The sequence below is a fragment of the Scyliorhinus canicula genome, chromosome 21 (genome assembly GCF_902713615.1).
Source record: "Scyliorhinus canicula chromosome 21, sScyCan1.1, whole genome shotgun sequence".
NCBI lineage: Eukaryota > Metazoa > Chordata > Chondrichthyes > Carcharhiniformes > Scyliorhinidae > Scyliorhinus > Scyliorhinus canicula.
Window position 1 is genome coordinate 59,996,822 of NC_052166.1, and position 24,054 is coordinate 60,020,875.

General features: G+C 49.1%; 1 protein-coding gene across 2 annotated transcripts in view; it reads left to right on the forward strand.

Moving 5' to 3' along the window:
* ccdc180 (coiled-coil domain containing 180) overlaps nucleotides 1-24,054 on the forward strand; it is a 152,800-nt gene that overhangs the window by 68,272 nt on the left and 60,474 nt on the right. For both annotated transcript variants that reach the window (XM_038781765.1, XM_038781764.1), the window contains 5 exons: nucleotides 3,659-3,765; nucleotides 10,222-10,270; nucleotides 12,562-12,719; nucleotides 17,756-17,943; nucleotides 23,819-23,994. In XM_038781765.1, the coding sequence (XP_038637693.1) occupies nucleotides 3,659-3,765; nucleotides 10,222-10,270; nucleotides 12,562-12,719; nucleotides 17,756-17,943; nucleotides 23,819-23,994 (678 nt within the window). The remainder of the gene's footprint in view (nucleotides 1-3,658; nucleotides 3,766-10,221; nucleotides 10,271-12,561; nucleotides 12,720-17,755; nucleotides 17,944-23,818; nucleotides 23,995-24,054) is intronic.

The following is a 24,054-nucleotide window of genomic DNA, read 5'->3' on the forward strand; positions in this document are numbered from 1 at the left end:
CAGCAAAGACATGGGACTGAGTTTAAAATGCTGTCTGAACTGCTTCCACATTCTCAGGGTGGACATCACTACCAGAGAGAACGGCAACGAAGCGATTACCAATGTACCAAGGCTAGAGCCCGGGGTCCATATGGGGACAAATGAACCCGCCTTCATTCACCCCCATATGGAACCCGGATCACTAAACCACCCCTGTACCTTCTCAATATTGGCTTCCCAATAGTAAAATAAGAAATTGGGTAAGGCCAATTTCCTGATTGCCTATCTCTCTAGAGGAACATCCTACAGATCCTTGGAGTCTTACCCAAATAAATGAGGACACAAACATTCATTTTGTCAAAGAAGGACTTGAGGAAATTGAAAAATTAATAAAAATCTCAAACACGGGAAGGGAGTCCAACATAGATTTACAAAAATGTTACCTGGATTAGAAAGGTTACAGAGGAGTGATTACTCAAATTAGACCTGTTTTTGATAGAATTTAGAAGTTTAAGGAGTGATCTAATCGAAGTATTCAAAATATTACCAAGGAAAGACAGGGTAGATAAAGATAAACTATTTCCACTGCTTGGAGATTCTAAAACTAGGGGAGCATAGTCTAAATATCAGGGCCAGACCGTTCAGGAGATGTTAGGAAGCACTTCTTCACTCAAAGGGTTTAGAGGTTTGGAGCTCTCTCCCACAAACAGCAGTTGAAGCGAGAACAGTTGTTAATTTTAAATCTGAGTTGGATAGATTTTTGTTAAGCAAAGATATTAAGGGATATGGACCAAAGGGTTAGCTCACAGATCAACCATGATCTCATTAAAAGGTGGGACAGCTTTGAGGGGCTGAATGGCCTACTCCTTTTCCGATGTTCCTATGTTTCCCATTGTCTCATCCATAGTGGATACTGGGTCTGTAATATAAATAAGCAGGTCATCCGTGTACAAGGACACCCCATGCTACACCCCTCCCTGATTTATCCCCCTCCACTTACTGGAAGATCTCAGTGCTATGGCAAGCAGTTCTATTGCCAGAGAAAGCAGGAGCGGAGCCAATGGTCATCCCTGCCTCATGCTCCTAGTCAGTGCAAAGTAGTCTGAATTCATAGCATTTGTGTGAACACTAGCTAGCAGTGGGGGCCCTATACAAGAAACAAATCCAGGATGTAAACTTTTGTCCAAATCCAAACCTCCCATGAATCTTAAAGAGATATTCCCAATCCACCCTACCAAATGCATTTTTAGCATCTAGGGAAGCAATCACCCAGCGCCGGCCCTAGGGTTGCTGGCGCCCCGGGCAAGCTGAACTTCGGCGCCCTGGGGGGGGGGGGCGGGGCCGAGAGGGGGGGCCGAGAGGGGGGGGGGGGGGGAGGGGGGGGGGGCCGAGAGGGGGGCGGGGCCGAGAGGGGGGCGGGGCCGAGGGGGGGACCCGAGGGGGGGGGGAGCAGACCGAGGGGGGGAGCAGACCGGGGGCGGGGGGGGGCGGGGGGGAGCGGACCGGGCGGGGGGGGGGGCGGACCCGAGGGGGGGGGCGGACCCGAGGGGGGGGGCGGGGGGACGGACCCGAGGCGGGGGGCGGCCTGGGAGAGTGCGGCCACCGCGCATGCGCTGGTTGGCACCGGCCCAACTGCGCATGCGGGGGACCCGAGTCTCTGGCGCCCCCTAGCACATGGCGCCCTGGGCGACTGCCCGAGTTGCCGGTGCCTTGGGCCGGCCCTGCAATCACCTCTGGTTCAGGAACTGAGGAGAGGGAGAGGACAACATTTAATAGACCAGGGTCAGGATTTTCCGACCCCCCCCCCCCTTTTTCTGCTGGCCCATCCAAGATGGCCACCAAACCCACTAACAAGATTAAACAAAGAGAAATCTGCAGTCACCGTCATCAAACTAACCCTACCCCTTCCCCCCCAGATATGCAGACAGAAAACAATAAGACAAACATAAACCTCGGAAACCTACTTCTAATAAACCTAATCCAAAGAGAACAAAAAAAAACGAAAGCTCATGACTCAGAAACCGAACGAACATAATGAGCTGCAGTCTTTTCGGCCGTGAGTGGAGTGACCATAGAGAGAGGCTTTTTTTCCGCCATTTTTTCCACTCACGAGCCCCGAGACGCCTCTGCTTCAGTCGATAAATTTCTACTTTCAAGCTTACCCACCCCCCGGGTTTCCCAGGAATTTCACCTTTTTAGGTACCTTATTCCATTAAACAAGTGGGTTTTTAAACAAAATGAACACCTGAAACTAAGCGAAAAGGACTAAAAGAACAGTACCCTAGCGTGAGCAACCTCGTGAATGTCTGCCCCCTACATAACGCCATTGGATGCCCCATTTAACAATATTATTAACCCGCATCAGCTTAATACCTTCATCAAAGTGGTTGATTAAAAAGTCATACAAAGATGTTCCTGCATTCATGGTAAATGCAAAACTTCAAGGTGTAAAGTGTGTTTTAGGCCATGGTTTAGCGAGCCCCAAAGTGTATCATGGAGGTCACCTGACCCACAACTTTGAATAGATTGTGGTTATGGGAAGCACACGGGCCTACTCTGCAGATGTGATGCAGAAATCTACAGTACGTTTAAATTGAAACACTGTTTATTTATGAAACCAGTTAACACTTTATAAACCCACAGTGAAAATCTTAACAACTATCAACACCAATAAATCCCCCAAAGAGTACAGTACTCTATGAGTAACTCTTAATCTTTCCTTGCAGCATCCATAAGACAAAAAGAACCCTCTTTACAGAAAGACATCAGGTTTAACTTCTCTAGTGAGAACAGTTGCCACTTTGAAATCACCAAATTAACATTCTTTAGCTTGCAGAGATTCAGACACATTTTGCTGTGATTGCAGCTTTTCCAAATCTATAACAAAACTAAACAGACCCTGTAGCTGCAAGCCCAAAGTAAAAGCAGGCAGACAGCCCAGCTCCACCCACACTCTGACATCACTGATAAACACCCATTTCTTAAAGGTACATCCACTACAGCTATTTTAATAAACACTCATTTCTTAAAGGTACTCTCACATGACAAGTGGAAGCCGTGATCAGTATGAGCTTCGTGTCAGTTACTTAATTTTTAATTCGCTTTGCAAAAGTGAGCAAACACTTTCAAAATGCTTTTGCTACATTAGAATGTACAAAGGGTTTCAATCCACCGACATGAATTTATGAATAAGCGAGAACATTCTGAAGAATGTTCAGCCAGATTGTGAGCAGCAACTTCTAAAGCTTCTTAAAAATGCAGCTACATTTAAAAAATAATAATTCAAGCGACAGGTAAGAATGCTTCCTACGTGAGAGAATTGCGTCATAGTCAGGAAGACTGGGAGTGAATCAGCCTGAATATAATGCATGGTGCTCTCCAAATCCAGGAATACCAGTTCTTGACGTTTCGGATTTGTAAATGGATTTGCCAGACACCAAACTGTCATGCCTTTGGTTTCTGGGAATAGGGATTAATAAATGATTGAGAAATACAGGCGTTTTCAAATTCATCATTTTTTTAAAAATTCAGTGCGTTCAAATAAGATTGGATTTTTGGATTGTCCTTTAAAGAAGTGTCGGGTGAGAAGAGTTCAGTTTACACTGCAACTCTAGTGACCCGTCGCAATGCCACCATTTACATGTGTACATTATTTACCTCTTTATGGTTCTTATTGCAGTTACCATTGCTTACTCTGAAGCCAGTGACATGACAGCTGAAAGCAAGGAGAGTCAAAGTATCAGGGAAGAAGCAACAGAGCATTCGACCATCATCGACAAACTCAGTGTAAGACCCTATAATGGCACCAAGAATTTTATTATAATAATTGATGTGTTGGGCAGGCTGGGTCGACGTGAACTGCACTTGATGCAGTGTAGCGAGAGACAGACCTCCAACACTTGATAAAATGCAACACAATTTTATTTAACGTCTTAACTATTATACATGTTCAACTGTGGGTTGACACTATGCTGACTTGACTGGAGACCTGATGCTAGCCTGACCAGACTTACTGACTACCACACGGTGTTTGAACTGGCTATGCTCACGAGCTCTGACTGTCTCAGAGGCTGGGTCCCAAGAGAGCGGGAAACCTAGTGCCCTCTGGCTTTATAGTGGTAGTGTCCTGTCTGGTGATTGGCTGCTCTGTTCTGTGTGCTTACTGGTCATCCTGTGTGTCAATCACTGCCTGTCTGCACTCCATCATATACATAGATGTATACTATGATATCTCTCCCCTTTTTGTTTGTGTTTAGATAATAAATATTAAGGTGCGTGTGGATGTGTATATGTGCGTGACTATATACAGAATGTGCTAAAATGAGCTTATATACATAGGAAGTGTGGCTAGTGCAGATATAGGGCAGATGAAATGGTAAATACGATATTTACAGAGGTCAAAACGATGAGGTAACAAAATTGTGCGAAAGTTCAGTCTATAAGTTTATTCTTTGATGCGGGCGAAGAATTCTGGTTGACTGCCTCAAGGGTGGATCAGGGGCCGCCTGCACTTGGATAGGTGGGACCGCTGCCAATGTGGTCGTCGCAGGGGTCGGCAGGATTGTTGGTAGATCGGTGGAAGAATGCTTGGTCTGACGCGGATGGTGTCTAGATCGGATTTCGAGATGAGGTTCGCCGATGCGCCGGTGTCCAGTTTGAACCGGATGCGAGCCTTGTTGACTGTGAGGACAGCACACCACACGTCATCGGGATCCACGCTGAGGATCGGGAGGTGTTTCACTATCTTGGAGAAAGGCAGCGCATGCTTCGTAATGATGCCCACCCGGATGGGGATTTGAGGCACTCAGCATCAGGATCTGTTGGGCTGTCGGGGTCGGAGTCTGGCATGCCCTGCTGTGTTGAACGCACGCTTCTGCGCCGTGGCTGGGATCGCTGGATGCTGGGCAGTGAAGCAGATCTGCAAAGGGCTGCGTAGTGGCCAAGCTTGCCACACTGTAGACACCGTCGTGATTTTGCCAGACATTGCCGCTTTAAATGGGCGGAGCCAAAATTCAGACACATCATGACGCCAACGTCAGCGCGTTCCGTGCGCCATCGCGCATGCGCAGTGCGGTTGAACGACGTATGCACCTGCGCAGTCTGGTCATCGGTCTCACCGTCCCCTCGGTCGTGGCGCGCATGTGCAGGGGCCTGGGAAATAGCGCGCAAAATGGCCACTCTCGTCGATACTGAGGCCCTGTATTTGTGCGATAGCCTGCACCCGTTCCGCCTCGTGAGAGGCTAGCTTTGCCGTTTCTGCCACCATGATGTGGGAGTACCGATTGTTAGCATGTTCGTGGAGAACGCACGTTTCGATGGCGATGGTGAGGGTGAGCTGCTTGACTTTGAGGAGCTGCTGGCGAAGGGAATCGGAGTGGACCCCGAAAATTATCTGATCCCGGATCATGGAATCAGTTGTCGAGTCATAGTTACATGACTGCGCGAGGATGCGGAGATGGGTCAAAAAAGATTGAAAAGGTTCATCCTTACCCCTGAAGCTTGCTGGAAAATATACCATTCAAAACTCATTCACTTCAATGTGTCAGTGGCTGTCGAACTTCAGCCGGTCTGTTTAAATTTTGTCTTGTCTTCGCCTTCAGCGAATGTAAGGGAGTTGTAGATGTGGATGGCGTGGTCCCCGGCTGTGGAGAGGAATAGTGCAATCTTCCTGGCGGCCGATGCGGCCTCGAGGTCAGTGGCTTTGAGATAGAGTTGGAACTTTTGTTTGAAGGTCTTCGAATTTACACCAAGGTTGCCGGCGTTGCGGAGCTGCGGAGGAGGGCGGACGTTCTCCATGTCACCGGATGGCTGTTTGCTGGTCAACGCTGATTCACTCCAGGGAGGTCCGTCAATTTTCAGTATCACTCACTGGTACCATGATGTGGAGGGCAGGCTGGTTCGATGTGGATTGCACTTGATGCAGTGTAGCGAGAGACAGACTTCCAACACTTGATAAAATGCAACACGATTTTATTTAACGTCTTAACTATTATACATGTTCAACTGTGGACCTGGTACTAGCCTAACCAGACTTACTGACTACCACGTGTTGTTTACACTGGCTATGCTCACAAGCTCTGACTGTCTCAGTGGCTGGGTCCAGAGAGAGCGGAAAAACTGGTGCCCTCTGGCTTTATAGTGGTCGTGTCCTGTCTGGTGATTGGCTGCACTGTTCTGTGTGCTTACTGGTCATCCTGTGTGTCAATCACTGCCTGTCTGCACTTCATTATATACATAGATGTATGTTATGACAATAATCTTTACTTTGTCACAAGTAGGCTTACATTATTACTACTACTAATAATAATAATCGTTTATTGTCACAAGTATGAAGTTACCGTGAAAATCCCCGAGTCGCCACATTCTGCCACCTGTTCGGAGGGAGAATTCAGAATGTCCAAATTACCTAACGGATTGGATTCTCTGTTTTAGGGACTATGTCCCCACGCCATCGTAAAATCTGTGGCCTTTCAGACCAGAATAACTGGCGTGAAAGGGCCATATATTCATAGCCCTGCAGGGGGCTAACAGTAAAACTTGCAGCTTCCGGGTCAGAGGCTACACATGCGCAGGGCGCCGGCCTCCAGCTCAGTCCGTGGAGCTGGACCTTAAACATAGCGCCCTTGATCGGCTGCGCAAGCGACCCGGACCGCCCAACCAAAAATTGGCCAGTCCCGTATAAGGCCCCCCCCGCCCTCTGATCGGCCCGCCCCTGACCAGGGCGACCGCGGACTGAGTCCACAGCTGCCACGTTAGTATCCCTACCGGCAGGGCCATGTTAGATCCACGCCGTCGGGACTTCAGCCAGTCGGGGGCAGAGAATGGTGGAGCAGACCTCCAGCAATGGCTGCAGGTAGGCGATATGACACGGCGGGAACTGGCGCCGGTCCCGATTCCATGCGGGGAAATGGATTCGCCACCCCGGTGCCAGCCACGATTGTGGCATCGGAGTGCGGAGAATCCAGCCCCACGTCTTTCAGGACTTGTGGGAGGAAACCGGAGCACTCGGAAGAAACCCACGCAGACACGGGGAGAACGTGCAGACTCTGCACAGACAGTGACCCAAGCCGGGAATCGAACCTGGGACCATGGCGCTGTGAAGCAACAGTGCTAACCACTGATCTACCGTGCCTGCGTTAAACTGGGTGGTTTGGTGTCTTGTCACTAGCCTGGTGTAACTCATGGGGCAGGATTTTATGCTGGTGGCTTGAGGCAGCGGAAGTGCCACTTCTGAGAGTTGTCAGCCAATCAGATGGTTGGCATCTCTCTGGTTCCAGCACCACCACCAGGAGTGGTCACCACCACTGGGACTGCATCGAGTCTCCGACAGCACTCGCCAAGGAATGTGAAGGTAAATGTGATGTGGAGATGCCGGCGTTGGACTGGGGTGAGCACAGTAAGAAGTCTTACAACACCAGGTTAAAGTCCAACAGGTTTGTTCCTGTTTACAAACAGGTAAACAGGTGTGTTTGAAACAAACCTGTTGGACTTTAACCTGGTGTTGTAAGACTTCTTACTAAGGTAAATGTAGGGGTGGGTAGTGTCACCTGGCAAGGGGGTCTTCTCATTTCTGTAATCGCAGTATGGTTATGCACATTAAAGTTGCAGTTCCCATGTGACACACTGATACGGTATGCTTGCCACATTAAGTAGGTTTACTGCAATGATGAAAGCCAAAGTGAATAAATTGTGGTGCATGGGATTCTCCATTTCTGAGACGCCAACTCAGAATTCATGGACTTTCACTTCAGAAAAACTGACACCACACCTGGACTGATTCTGACCGGGATCATGTGGAGCACAATCAATTCCAATGAGAAACGGAGCCGGATTCACCGGTTTGCAATTGACACTCAGGAGGCTGACACTTTGCAGCCGCATATACACACTTCACTCCCCACACACACCATCCCAGCCAACAAGATGGCAGCAATGGGATCGGCGCCCGTTTCACCGACACCAAGCTGGAAACCATCCTGGACACCGTGGAGGAGAGGTGGGTGACTATGTACCCCGGCCCAGGAAGGAAGCTGCCAGCTGCCACCGATCATCGTGTCTGGGCGCAGGTGACAGAGGCGGTCAGCGCCGCGAGCAACACCGTCCAGACAGGACAGCAGTGCCGGAAGAAACTGCACGACATCCTTAGGGCGGCCAGGGTGAGTAGGCAACACTATGCCTCCGGTGCTGACCCTACACCACTCCCCAACCAGGAAGGAAGATGAATCCCCACCCTGCCCCATGGCACCGTAGCGGCCACCATGGTTGGGTGACCTCTCCACTGAGGCCACCAGCTGCCCACCCCTGGGCTGCATGCGTCGTACTGTCTTCTGTTTCTCCCAACCCCCCCACCCCCCACAAGGAGGACGCTGCGACAATTGCCGGGAGTGGATCAGGCACCTAAACTGCATCTTCAGGAGGCTGACGCACTGCTCAATCACAGACTTTGTTGCTGTACGGCCGTCGTTGTAGCGGGTCTCCGCGTCGGTCTGTGGTCTTAGCCACGACTGCAGTGGATAACATCTGTCGCCTAGGAGCCAACCCCCCTGGCCGAAGGGGGGTGGGGCGGGAGTCTCAAACATGTCAGGAATCGTCGAGTGTGCCAGGATGATAGTGTTGTGCACACTACCTGGGTATCGGATGCAGACATGTATGATGCGCAGCTGATGGTCACTTATCAGTTGCACGTATCGGTTTGTGTCGAGCGGCCTGTCATCTACAGGTACTTGTGGGGGGACATGTATCCCGTCTATCACCCTCTGGATTTGGCACATCGCGGCGATGGCGGCAAACCCCGCTGCCCCAGCATCCTGCTGGGCTCGGTCCACATTGAAGTGAGCCGCCTGGGCATATACGGCCTCCATGATGGTTCGAATGCACCTGTGCACCGAAGTCTGAGAGATCCCGGACAAATCCCCACTCGGCGCCTGGAAGAACCAGTGGCGTAAAAGTTCAGGGCAATCGTAACCTTGTGGGCCACCGGAAACAGGTGTCCTCCCCATACCCCCGCAGTGCCAGGTGAACCATCATCTGGCAGATATGTCTCACTGGCTCCCTGCTCAGCCGGTCTTCGATGGCATGCCCAGTCCGGCAGCTCCTCGAATGACAGGCGGTGCCGGTACACGTGAGGCCTCAAGCGGCACCGCCTTTGCACCTCCTCCTCCTTGGCCTGTTGGGCGGCTGGGTCTTCGACCTTCAAGTGGGCTGCCACTTGTCCTCCTGTGGCACGATCCGGTGCTGCCTGCTCAGCTGCTGCAGCTTGCTCCTCCTCGAGCCGCACCCATTCGTACTGCTGCAGGGCATCCCTCAGGGCTGCAGCAAACAGCAGGAAGGTCACCATTGCAGCTTGAATTCCAATATCCATTGTCTGCAGGGGTGAAAGGCTGAACATGTTGGGATATGGCGCATGCCCTGGGTCCACCGGGCCACATGGTGGCCTCAGTTGGGACTGTGGGCTCTGCCCCCACATGCCCCCCCCCCCCCCCCCCCCCCCCCCCCCGGCCAATGTCCGACCGACCTGGCTGAACTCAGCCACTTCTCTCTGTGTCCTACCTCCTCTCTCTCTCCTTCATCAGCCACCACGCTGGTTTCACCATTTTTAAAAGCACAAGTGAACCGCACCATCGGGAACTCGGCCCATCAAATGATATGCAAATGGTGTTTACTCTACGTGTGTTCCTATAAACATCGGTACCACTGCCAAGGTGATGGGGAATCGCGATTTAGCGTCAAATCGGCACCTGCTGTGATTTTGGCATCGGAATTAATTCTCCGACCAATCGCGTTTCGTGATTTCGGCATTGGCAAACGGAGAATTACGCCCGGTATTTCTTATGCATCTTTAAAATAGATAGTTTTAAACAGCTGCCGTTTTCATACAAAGGCATTTGGTAAACTTCTGTTAAAAAAAAATACTTTCATCAGGGAACAAGTACAGCATGGTTTTTCACCTCCCAGACAAGAAAAGTTCGCCAATTCTTAATCTTAACAGTACTTCTTCAGGATTGCTGAAAACAAGATATTTTGTGTAGAAGCTTTTCATCTTGCACTCATCAGGACATTCACGAGAATATCAGGTAAGGGAAATCAACAAATTCATACTGTATGAGAATAGAGTGCCGATTGGTTGTCAAGTGCACTCTGATTGGTAGAGGTGTTGCCATGCAGAATGCCTCTTTAAACAAGGGTATGATAACGTGAATTTCATTGTGTGTCATAACAGTGATCTGCATTACTATGTTCTAGGAGGATGAAGCGGAGGCTTCAGGGCAGGAACTAGGCTCTCATATTCAAGGTGTGTACTTTGAGACTAAATAACTCTAACATGGAGGCTCCATAAAGTTCAGATTGTAGACTGCTATTTATCATTCGATTCCTCAAATCAGCTTGAAAACAATAACAGCTGTTTTCAGAATGTGCACATTGTAAAATTAAGTCAAACTCTGGTTTACATTATGAAAATAAGAATAAACTTCAAATGGGAACGTCACCATGAACTCAGAATGAATTCTGCTGAATATCCGCCTGTATTTTTCCATTCCCTTTGGGCTGTTTTTTGTGTGGGAGTGAATATTTTTGTGCAAGCAATGAGCACTAATTGCACATTCTTTGGGAGCTGGCCTAAACCAGCAAGGGAGTTGAATTCTTCCCTCATTTTAATGTGACTCAGTCATTGAAGCAACCGGATTGAATGACTTTACGAATGTTCACTCACCCCTTTCACACCATTGGATTCTGCAAATCCTCCCGGACTGTTCTCCTCCATCACCCTCAATTTCATTCACTGGAAAGTCAGGATGAGTGCAAAGTTTTATGCTTTTGCTGCCTTTCTTAACATTAAACAAAGAAAATATTGTACACAATTTTATTTTTTGTTATATATATATCGGCTAGAGTATTTATTTTGTGATGCCTACCGTTTTTCGTGGTTACTCATTGGAAAGTGCGTACCATTGCAAGAGTTTTCTACTTCTGGTACCTCAGCCAAGCAGCAAGCTTGGTACATGGCTTGGTTTAAGCTGTTGTCCCAGTGACAGTCTCTTTGACTAGACAATTTCACATCTAAGAACTGGATCACATTATCTCTCCATGAGAGCTCCATAGACGCTGTTTCTCTATAAAAGCACCTTGTGTCCTTCATCAGTGCAACCACAGCGGCTGATGTAAGACAGTGTCTTTTTCTTAGGTAAAGTGTTCTTTTCAAACTAATTTTAATACATATGTACGGCCAGACGATGACGATTTAAACAAACTTTTTTTTAAAGTTTTTTTATCGCGGCATTTGTATTTTCACACAACAAACATAATCGCAATTCAAAGCTAACCAACAGAGCTACAATTAGCAATCTCAACAAAATACCCCACCATCCCGCCCCCCACTTGCCAACTCCCCTGCCTCCCCATTTTAACCCCCCCCCCCCTCCCCCACTGCTGACACCTTGGGCGGGATTCTCCAATCCCACAGTAGAGTGTTCATGCCGTTGCAAACGCCGTCGCCTATTATGACGGCATGAATGGGCGGCTCCTAGCATTGGTGCAGTTCGCGCCGCTCCAGCTGCCGCCTCCTTCAATGCGCCGTCCCCGACCCAACATGGCGCAGGACTACAGGAGCCAGCGCGTAGGAAAGGAGGCCCCCAGCCACAGAGGCCAGCCCGCCAATCAGTGGGCCCCAAACACGGGCCAGGCCACACCCCCCCACCCCCCCCCCCCCCCCCCCCACCCCGGGTCGGACCCCACCCCCCCCATAGACCGCCACCTGACCCTTCCACGCTGAGGTCCCGCCGGCCCAGAGCAGGTTAGAACGGCGCCGGCGAGACTTGGTTCTTTTAATGCGGCCTCTCGGTCCATCCGGGCCGGAGAATTGGCTGCTGGCCGCGTAGAGCATCCCGCAACTGGCGCCGTGCCGGCGTCTGGGCTGGGAGAATCCCGCCCCAATCGTCTCTCAAATAAATCGATAAACGGCTAACACCTCCGGGCAAACCCTTCCACAGAACTCCTCAGGGTGAAATTTATTTTTTCCAGCCTGAGAAACTCTGCCAGGTCACTCACCCACACCCCCCGGTTTTGGGGGGGGGGGGCCCCGAGTCACTCCATTCCACAATATCCGTCTCCGGCTACCAGGGAGACAGAGACCAAGACATCGGCCTCTCTCGCCCCCTGGACTCCCAGATCATCTGACTTCCGAAGATCGATTGGGACCACCTTTACCTTCACGACCTCCAAAATAACGTCGGCAAAGTTCTGCCAGAATCCCCCAAGCTTTGGACATGCCCAAAACATGCAGTGGTGATTCGCAGGCCCACCCGCCTACCGCCCACACCCGAGTCCCACCCCTTCAAAAAACCTGCTCATCCCGGCTACAGTTATATGTGTCCTGTGGACCCCCTTGAACGGGGTGAGACTAAGCCTAGTGCACGATGAGGATGCATTCGCCCTCCTCAGGGCCTCCCCCCATAGCGCAGCCTTAAATACACATTTTGTACAACACATTTTCCGAACATTATAATAATCATGAAAAATGATAGGTTGAATCACACCCGTATGCAACCATTATCTCTTTGTGTCCTTTATTGTTCTTTGCTTTAGGCCTCAGCCTCGAAAGTATCCACACACAGAAGAAAGACGGAGAAAGTAGAAACACCAGTAATCGTTCGGACCTGGAGCCATCGCCTTTTAATAGCCAGCACTTATCTGAGGATGGGTCTGAGGAGAAGATGGAAACATTCTTACCCACGATGCAAATAGTAAGATTAGGGAGGAAAATGGTGCTGTTAGCTACTAGGATCACCCATTGTTTTCACATGCTTCTGAGATCCATCGTGTGAGCTCATCTTATTTACACTACCTTCATGGCAAATCAGCTTTGGTGCACAGTAAAGCCTTCACAGGCACATCAATGACAAGCATAGAGTACCGTAGCCCCAATATGTTATTTAAGTATGCACACATTTTCATGAAATAGCTGGTGTGGTCGAACCTGTGTACAGACTCTGGATGGAATTCTCAATTTGCCAGAGGCAAAAGGTCAGAAACCCACCAGGGTAAAATCATGTTGCAAGTGTCCCAATGGTGGGTCAATGGCGGTTCGCTCTCCCCGCTGGGAGGTGCGCAAATGCGGTCTGCATTCATCTCATGAATGCTTATGAAAACAACTGCCTGCTGGAATTCTGTCAAGCCTGCCAATTTTGGCAGCGGGAAATTACATCGGCGTCAAACCAGATTGCTAACGACTGTTGTGCACAAGGTAGTCCTCAGGGAGGGTGCAACAACTTTCTGCCACAGTGCTCCTGATTCACCCTACATCACTTTCACAGAATCACAGAAAAATAGAGTGCAGAAAAGGCCCTTTGACCCATCGAATCAGCACCTCCGCATGAAAGGCACCTGATCTGCCAATCCTAATCCCGTTTGCCAGCACTTGGCCCTTAGCCTCGAATGTTAAAACGTGCACATCTAGGATATTTAGACTTTGCCAGGGCAGACCACTTCCTACCTCCGTCTCCATGCCGAGCAGGTCTTCATGGACAGCATTGTGCTGCTGGACCCATGGACCCTCCTGTGTTACCGAACAGATCAGTACTGTTCCTGGGGTTGGGGAATACAGGAGTCTCCTTAGCCCTCGTGTCTATCTGTACAGAAGTGTGCTGTGGGACGCATATGGCCACCGCAATAAATGTAAGAAGTTTGACTGGGGGTAGGGCACAAGGTGAGGTTGGGCTGGGGGAGGTGTGGCTTCATGAAGAAATGGGGGGGGACAATGTGGAAGGAGGGCTGTGCAGTGGAGGAGGAAGATTGAGGACTCATTTTTTTTTAAAAATGTATTTTATTACAAACATGTATCAAAACAGGTTACAGCACATAAACACCCCGTGAACCATACTTCCCAGCAATCAACTATACAGTCTGTACAATTCCCCACCCCCCGCGCATGATGAACAGCTCCTCAAACACGGACATAAACATCCCCCACAAACCCCTCTGCTGAGCCCCTTAACTCATTCGTTATCTTCTCCAACAGCAGGAAGTCGTACAGGTCACCCAAGCAAGTCGCTATCCCTGGTGGCGATGTCGACCGCCACTCCAGTAAATTCGCCACCATGCAATTAAAGAGGCGAAGGCCATGACATCGGCCTTCCTGCTCTCCATGAGCTCCAGCTTCTCTAAAACCCCAAATGTAGCCACCAAAGGGTCCGGGTCCACCTCCTCCTCCACTATCCTGGCTAGGACCGTGAACACTCCCGCCCAGAATCTTCCCAAACTCAAAACATGTGCACGTGATTTGCTGGCCCCACCCCACACCTCTTACACTCATCTGCTACCCCTGGAAGAACCCACTGATTCTTGCCTGAGTCATATGCACCATCTTAAACTGTATCAGGCTCATCTTTGCACAGAAGGAGGTGCCGTTTACCCTACGCAGTGCCTCACTCCATATTCCCCAATTGATTTCCCCTCCCAACTCCCCTTCTCATTTCTCCTTGATCTTCACCAGCTGCTTGCCTCCTTGCTCCCCCAGCCACTTGTATATATCCCCCAATTCTTCCCTGCCCTTCCACATCCGGGAGCAGCATTCGCGAAGTACGAGGGCTCATGATGGCAGGCAGAGGGGCAAGGAGATGGATGAGGATAACTAATGGAAGGCAGAAGGAAGAACGAGGGGAGGACAAGGCTGCATGCAAAGCTCACAGGCAAGGAGGTCAAAGAAGTACCACATTGTCAACTGGAAGGGGATGCATGAAGACTCCACGGTGGGTAGAGGTCCAAGTGGGGCATGGGCACCTCGCAGATGATGGGCTCGGTGGGAGGGTGGTTGCATGGAGGAACAGTCTTATTCTTGAAGTTGCTAGTCTTTTCCCTCTGGGTTTGTGACATTTTGGAAGGGTTGATGAATACAGGTGGGCTGGACAAAGTGATATGAGTGTGCTGGACTGGTATTTAAATAAGTCACCAGAACCTTCGAACCCATCGGCCGAGGACAGGTGGGCGAATCAGTTGCCGGATCACCAGGAGAGTCGGAGGGGAATGTGTGTGTGCAAAATTATTGAGGTTTCAAGCACTGAATCTGACACGGGATCCTGTTAGTCTACTCGGTACCCACCTCCACAATGAGTCTCAAAATGGGACAATCCCCCCCTTGTACTTGGCTAATACTTATATGAAGTTCTAATGCAAAATGAACAATATTTTTTTATTTTAAAATGAATCTTCGTGTTGCTTCAGCAGGATTGTAGATTACGGGGATAGATAGGCCAGCAATTTCTGCTCTGGCTTCTGCTCCACTACCTTAACTTCTCTGGAAGTGTGACAGGAAACCCATTTGCACATATTTACAGATGGGATTTCAGGAGAGTGAGTCGGGTTTTTTTGTCAATGGGAATGCTTCATTAGTAATCAGCCGGTGGTGTTCTTTCAGGCGCATATTTTCCATAAAGACATCAGGAGACTCAATATGAGGATTTTTTTTTTCTAGCCTGTGGAATTCTCTTCCCGAGAAAGCAATGGAGGCTGGTAGGTTTGTGAAACTTACTTCTTCACTCACCTGAGGAAGGAGTTACACTCGGAAAGCTCGCGATTCCAAATAAACCTGTTGGACTTTAACCTGGTGTTGTCGGACTTCTTACTGTGTCCGCCCCAGTCCAACGGCGGCATCTCCACATCACAAATTTATTCAAGGCAGAGTTAGACAGATTTCTGAAAGACAAGGGGCGGGATTCTCCGACCCCCACCCCGGGGCCGGCGTCAATCCCGCCCCCGCCGTGTCCCGAATTCTCTGCCCCCCGAGATTCAGCGGGGGCGAGAATCGCACTGCGCAGGGCGGCGGGCCCCCGCAGCGATTCTCCTGCCCGCGATGGGCCGAAGTCCCGCCGCTGACAGGCCTCTCCCACCGGCGTGGATAAAACCACCTACCTGACCGGTGGGATTGGCAGCGGGGGCGGGCTCCAGGGTGGTGCCAACAGGGCCGGCTCAAGGCACCGGCAACTCGGGCCCCCCGGCTCGGTCCCCCCCCCCCCCCCCCCCCGCCCCCCTCGGGTCCGCACCCCCGCCCCACCCTCGGGTCCGCCCGCCCCCCGCGTCCGCCCGCCCCCCGTGTCCGTCCGCCCCCCCGCGGTTTGCCCCCCTCGGTGGCTCGCCCTCCTCGGCCCCGCCCCTCCTCGCCCCGCCCCCCCCTCGGGTCCGCCCCTCCTCGGCACCCCCACACCGCCCCCCCTCCTCGGCCCTCGGCCTCGCCCCGGCCCCCCCCCCCTCGGCCTCGGCCCCGCCCCCCCTCGGCCTCGGCCCCCCCCCCCCTCGGCCTCGGCCCCGCCCACCCCCTCGGCCCGGACCCCCCCCCCCCGGCCCCGCCCCCCCCAAGGGCGCCGAAGTTCAGCTTGCCCGGGGCGCCAGCAACCTAGAGCCGGCGCTGGGTGCCAAAGGCCGTTAATGCCAGCCGGCGGAGTGGGAACCACTCCGGCGCGGGCCTAGCCCCTCAATGTGAGGGCTTGGCCCCTAAAGGTGCGGAGACTTCCGCACCTTTGGGGCGGCCCGACGCCGGAGTGGTTCACGCTACTCCGACATACCGGGACCCCCCGCCCCTCCAGGTAGGGGAGATCCTGGGAGGAAGACAGGAAAGTTGAGACCACACATAGATCAGCCATGATCTTATTGAATGGTGGAACAGGCTCAAACATGATTGGCCTACTCCTGTTCCTAAGCCCAATGTTCCTGCTCGCTACTCTTGCAATGTAAAGTGTGTGGATTCACTAGAACAGTCGGGCCATGCTTATTGAAAGTTTATTTTCCCTAGTGTATCATCTCTCCGCTCTGATTCCACTGATATTAACTCTGCAACATCTTCACTCAAGTGGTTCTTCTTCACATGCACGTCTAGCCAAGTGAGTGTGGAGAGTATCGCAGCTGTTTGAGCCCACATAACCTTCTAGGAATTTCGGAAGTGATCAGGAATAGCTATGCTTGATTTTCCCCTTTACGAACCAAAGGTGATGAGAACTGTTGTTGTAACTTTTCTACTCCCCAGTCCGAAATCAGGATGGAGCAGGGATGAAATCCGAAGCCACTAATCATCCGACCAGTAGGGGAACCGGTGTTACCAACAGTTTTAATTCAAATGTAGATTTACGCTTGTTATGTGAGAATACCTTTAAGAAATGGGTCTTGACTACTGCAGTGATGTCAGAGAGTAGGTGGAGTTGGGCTGTCTGTCAGCTTTTTACTTTTGTTTTTGAGCAGGCTGCAGGGTGTGTTTTAGTTTCGTTTTCAGAGTTGGAGCTGAAGCCAGACAGAGCAGGTACACTGTTGATCTCTCTGCCATGAAAACACTACCTCTTGATCATTTGGTGAATTCAGAATTATAAATGTTCTCGGTAGTGAAGTTAAGCCTGATGTCTTTCTGTTTTGAAGGTTTTTTAAGTCTTATGGAAGTTAAAAGAACAGCTTAATCATTACTTAGTGTTGTATTCTTTGAGGGTTGTATTTGAATTGATGGTTGCTAAGATGTTCACTATGTTTTAAAAAGGTTAACTTGAGTTCATAGAATAAACATTGTTTTGCTTTTAAAAAATACTTTTCCATTTCTGCTGTACCACACCTGTAGAGTGAGCCGTGTGCTCCCCATACCACAACCTATTAAAAGTGTGGGTCAGGTGAACTCCATGATACACTTTGGGGTTCTCTAAACCCTGGCCCATAACACACTGCTGTTTCGATGACAATTGGTCAGGAATAACAGTCTGCATCCTGAAGCACAGAGCAATACAAATTTCCCTTTTTGTTTCTCTTGGAGGATGCAGAAGAAACAGAAAGTTATGAGTATTTCAGAAGCTCCCGAGGGAACACCTACTCGGTGATATGTGACGAAATTCACAGCAAAAGTATGATCTCTCTCTTGAAAGCTGAGGAACAGAAGCACGCTCTGGACTACATGATACATGCTTTCATTCCTGACCCCACATTCCAGGATTTGAAGAAAAGGTTAGTGGCGAGAGGTTCTCTCTATATCTCCATCGGGTTGTATTATCCTGTTATTAAAAATAATTTAGAAGAAAAGAATAAATGCTTTGCATTTTTATAGCAGCTTTTGAATCCTCAAAATGTCCCAAAGGACTTCACATGCAAGTAAATACTTTTGAAGTTGCATTCACTATTATTTTCTAATCTATTTGGAGAACAGAAAGGGCGGCACGGCAGGAGAGTGGTTAGCACTGTTGCTTCACAAGGCCAGGGAACTGGGTTTGAATCCCAGCCTGGGTCGCTGTTTGTGCGGAGTCTGCACGTTCTTCCTGTGTCTGCGTGGGTTTCCTCCAGGTGCTCCGGTTTCTTCCCGCAGTCCAAAGATGTGCAGGTTAGGTGGATTGGCCGTGCTCAATTGCCCCTTAATGTCCAAAAGGTTAGGTGGGGTTACTGGGTTACAGGGATAGGGTGGAGGTGTGGGGTTAAGTAGGCTGCTCTTTCCAAGAGCCGGTGCAGACTCGATGGGCCGTATGGCCGCCTTCTGCACTGAAAATTCTATGAAATTCTATGAACCATACAGTGCTAGGCAAAATCCCGCAAAGGACAAATTAGATTGTCCAGTTAGTGGTTTTTGGTGGTGTTGGTTGTGGTGTACTGGCTGAACTAAAATAATTGTCTGACTCTATGAATTGTGCCTTGGGATCTTTTATATACCGAGAAAATAGAAGCAGGAGGAGGCCATTTGGCCCTTCGAGCTCGCTCCGCCATTCGTTTTAATCATATCCAACACACCAAACAGATGAGTCCTTTCTTTAGTGTCCTATTCAAAAGACATTGGATGTGATTTACTGCCCGTGTCCTCCTGGAATCAGGACTGGACGTGGCCTCTTCCTGGATTCCCGTTGGTCGGAACGCTCCATGAGATCAAACGAGACCTCATGAGACGTTGCGATCTGGATCCAGCCCACAGTGGGCGGGATCCAGACTTGCATAGTCAGGTGAGCTTAACTGCTCACTTAACGATGCCTACACCAGGCATAACCAGCCCTGCCGAGGAGACCCCAGCTGGTCGCTGGTTCCACAAACTGGGACTAGGCGGCACTTGGGGGTGTCTCCCAGGCGATCGTAGCCCCCCGGTGTTTGTCCTCTGGACAGGATGGTACCCTGGTGCTGCTGTTACTACCCGGTCACATTGGCAGCCTGCCACCCTGGTAATGCCACCTGGGCATGTTGGCAGTGCCACCTGGATGTCAGACTGGCACCATCAGCTGCCCAGGTGGCACTGCTGCCTAGGTCGGGGCACTGCCAAGGTGCCCGGGTGGCATTTTGCTTGTGCTAGGGATCGGGCCCGGGGGGGGGGGTGCCATGCCCATATGAGGTGCAGTGCGGGGGGGCATGAGGACCCCCCAACAGTTGAGTTGGCGTCCTTGGGGTCTCGTCGGGGAGGGGGAGGGGGGGGCTCGAGAGACCTGAATGCCAGCACAGGAGAGCAGGGCTCATCAGTGAAGGAAATGCTACTGATTGTGGCCTTGGCGGGGCATTCCCCACTGAGGCCTGAAAGAAATAACAGAGGCCAATTCGATAGCAGGGTTGATCCCAGTGCTACAAGTGCTGGGAACGACCCTGCTAAATCTGCCCAAAACTGGACTCTTTTTCTTTCGTTGTAATCCAAATGGGTTTGATCCTCTGTTTACTCAAAAGTAAGCTGGTATTTACACTGCATACATAACAAGACCATAAATATGTAAATATTTATTTTTCCGCACAGTGCATCACTCTCCATGCCTTTTCCAATTGATTTAGATTCCTATAACTGCCCAAGACAAATGTGGTTTCCAACATCATTCATTAATCGACTGTACATGAGCAATCCTTCAGGGTTTTACTATCTCCCTTTCAGAAATAATTTACCTTTCTATGTTTCCTTTCCTTTACCCTCTCCTCATCCTAATTGGGAAGTCACCAAGTTGTAATTCTGGTTGCAAACCCATAGCCCGGCACAACTTGAGTATGTCTGTTGCTGCTGCAGTAACACTCTGGCTTGAGATAGTCAGATAGAATTTATTTTCCTTTTAAGCACTAGGTTAGCTAGCTCATCTGTGTTAAGTTAGCAATTCGGAGCTTGGTTTCAGTAGAGGTCAACTTCACCTCAGTCCCTCTGTAATGAAAAGAGAAATTAGCCAGGGTTTCCACTTAATCCCAATCTGGTGGCAATATGCGAGCAATATGGCTGTCAGATGAGGCCCAGGTTGACCCCCACACTGACTACCTTACGTTTCCAATATGAATGGCCTGTGTCCTTGAAGCCATACACTATATGATTCAGTATTAGTCGGAGGCAAAGAGAGAAAATTGGCAGGGGTCTACATGGCAAGTCAGTAATGAAAAAAGTGGTGCCAACAGAATTGTTCTAAAGGTCCAGCAACAATATTGTAAGGGTTTTTATGGCTTCAGGTTTAATTGGTGTTGAGAGTTTACACCAATTTCTCTCAACACCTATTAAACCTGAAGCCATAAACAGACCATTTCTTTTTCATCTTCAGCCAGGGCATTTCTGCCAAAACATGGGCAGAATAGCTTGCGATGGTAATGGCAAGGGACAGTGGGGAAAGTAGAGCACACTGGTCAGGGAGAGAATCCATTGGATCTGGATGGCTTTACTTGGCTGTACAATAGTGCCGGGAATGTCAGATTTTTGGATTTGGATTTGTTTATTGTCACGTGTACTGAGCTACAGTGAAAAGTTTTGTTCTGCGTACAGTTCAGACAGATAATCCCATACATGAAAAGAAAACATAGAGCAAACATAAATACACAATGTAAATACATAGACACAGGCATTGGGTGAAGCATACTACTCCGTAGAGAAGATGTGTGGAGATATTAGTTCAGTCCATAATAGGGTTAGTTAGGAGTCTGGTAACAGTGGGGAAGAAGCTGTTTTTGAATCTGTTAGTGCTTTATTCTCAGACTTTTGTGTCTCCTGCCAGATGGAAGAGTGAATACGCCGAGCGGGATGGGTCTTTGAGTATGCTGCCCACTTTCCCAAGGCAGTGGAAGGTGTAGACAGAGTCACTGGATGGGAGGCGGGTTTGGCTGTGTTAACGACTCTCTGCAGTTTCTTACGGTTTTGGGCCAAGCAGTTGCCGTACCAGGCTGTGATGCAAACAGATAGTATGCTTTCGGTAGTGCATCTGTAAAAGTTGGTCAGAGTCAATGTGGACATGCCGAATTTCCTTAGTTTCCTGAGGAAGTATAGGCGCTGTTGTTCTGATGTTCTGAGATTGTCTATTTTCCAGTCAGGAAGGGAGGAAGCAAAAAAACCAACATCCTTTGTTTGTCCAATCAGAAAAGCAGATTGTTCATTTAAAATGCAGGGATTTGCTTGTATATGCAGGAGAATTAGCATGACCTGCTGCTCATAGACCCATACTGTCTTGCCCACTCTGGTATTACAGTCTATCAGAATGACACTGGTATATTACAGGAGTTGTACAATCAGAGCAATGGGCATTAATTTGTATGGGTCAATAATTTTGTTTGGACATCTCAGAAGTTCAAGACCCAGGCTCCCAGTGCAAAGAGAGATAATTATGAGTTTAATTTGAAACGGTGTAACTTGGGTTCCCTGATGACCATGTTGCTGAAGGCACTTGATCTGCCTTGATTGACCAGAAGCAGCCAGGTTTTATTTCAGTTCTGTGTTGAATGAAGACATTTCAAGCACCCAAATCAGTTATGTACGCAAGCTAATGCTTTTAGCATGACTGTTTAGTGGTTTTGCTCTTTCTCAATGCCTACTTTGGTCACTTATTTCTGCGGTCACTATTATTTTCTAAATTGCCAAACATATTTGGAGTAATCCCATTCACTTTCAGTTTAGACATTCTATTAATTCTATTTGATTAATTGTCTGTGAGTGTGGTGGAGGCAAATTCAGTTGTTTCAAAATGGAATTGGATAAGCACCTGAAGGGAAACAATTTGCAAGACCACGGGGAAAGGGCGATGACTCTTGCAGAGAAAGGCTTCGGGACAGTGACCATTACTTATACGACTCATTGATAATAGTTGCTTTTTGACCAGTGATTGTAGGTAGCTTTTGTATGTAGTTGATGTTGTTTGGTGGTTTCTGTTTTAGTTACATGATACATCCTTTCCTGCATATTTGTGATTTATTAATATGATTATATTACTTGAACTAATTGGGTGAAAAAGTGACACAGAAATTTACATACATTACAATGGTGACAGGTGGAATTTAGGGGCGGCACGCTAGCACAGTGGTTAGCACTGTTGCTTCACAGCGCCAGGATCCCAGTCTGTGCGGAGTCTGCACATTCTCCCCATGTCTGCATGGGTAGGAAACCGGGTGCTCCGGTTTCCTCCCACAGGTGTTTGTTAGGTGAATTGAACATTCTGAATTCGCCCTCTGTGTACCCAAACAGGCGCTGGAGTGTGGCGACCAGGGGATTTTCATTGCAGTGTTAATGTAAGCCTACTTGTGACACTAATAAATATTATTATTATTGATGGACAAAATGTGCACCAGACTTTTATATTTAATAATAATAATCTTTAGGGCGGCATGTGGCACAGTGGTTAGCACTGGGACTACGGCACTGAGGATCCAGGTTTGAATCCCAGCCCTAGGTCACTGTCCATGTGGAGTTTGCACATTATCCACATGTCTGCGTGTGTTTCACCCCCACAACCCAAAAAATGTGCTGGTTAGGTGAATTGGCCACGCTAAAATTGCCCCTTAATTGAAAAACAAATTGAGTACTTAAATTTATTGAAAATAATAATAATCTTTATGTCACAGGTAGGCTTACATTAACACCGCAATGAAGTTACTGTGAAAACCCCTCGCTACCACACTCCGGCGCCTGTTCGGGTACACTGAGGGAGAATTCAGAATGTCTAATTCACCTAACAGCACGTCTTTCGGGACTTGTGTGAGGAAACCTGAATGCCCAGAGGAAACCCTCAGACATGCACATACAGTGACCCAAGCCAGGAATCGAACCTAGGACCAGTGGATTTCTGGGATGATATTCATAGTAAACCGAGCTGTTTAATAAAATAGGATTGTTTTAAAATGTCAACCATATAAGGCTAAAAAGTTTAATGCTGACCATAGCATTGTGAAGTTTGATTATGAAGGTGCAGACTCTCTGGCAGTGCTTTGTTCTATTGGCCAGTTGTTTCACTATTAACTCCAAATGCAAGCTTTTCTCTCAAGTGCGACGCAGAAATTTGCATTAGTGTGTGAAGTCTAAAGTGTAATAGGCATAATGCACACAAACATAATTCCCACAGATAGATTTGGGATAGGTATCTGTAAACTGGAGACACTAACCTTGAAGTTCCGAGAAATGGTTCGAAATGACTTACTGCGGGTTCCTCGAATGGATTAGTAGCCGATAACTCACTCTTGGTATTCATGTAGTGTCTGCGACTAGTCAAAAGACTGTGAATATACTTCTACAGAAGGAGCTTTCCATTTAACACTTAATTAAAGAGTTGCATTGTTATTGCCAAACCATATGGGCTGCACGATGGCACAGTGGTTAGCACTGCTGCCTCACAGCACCAGAGACCCGGGTTCTATTCCGACCTCAGGCGACTGTGTGTGTGGAGTTTGCACGTTCTCCCCATGCCTGCGTCGGTTTCCTCCGGGTGCTCCGGTTTTCTCCCACAGTCCAAAGATGTGCAGATTAGATGGATTGGCCATGCTAAATTGTCCGTCAGTGGGGTTATAGGGATAGGGTGGGGGATTGGGCCTAGGTTAGGGTGCTCTTTCGGAGGGTGGGTGCAGACTTGATGTGCCGAATGGCCTCCTTCTGCACTGTGGGGATTCTATGATTCTATGATATAATTCTTCACCTGTACAGGATACGCTTGAATTTCTTTGATCTCCTGGAGAATTGGTATGATGAAGCCATAGGAAATGCCAAGAATATTGCTACAATCAAGAAGAAAGAGTTTAAAGCAGAGTTGGAGCTGCGAATGCACCTGCATGAACCCAGAGGAAAACGCATTAAGGTGGATGTACTCCATGTCAGAGCCGGTAAGTTCCAGTGCTACTTCAAGAGTAAATGAAAGGGTCCAGTTAGCTCTTCCCACCCAC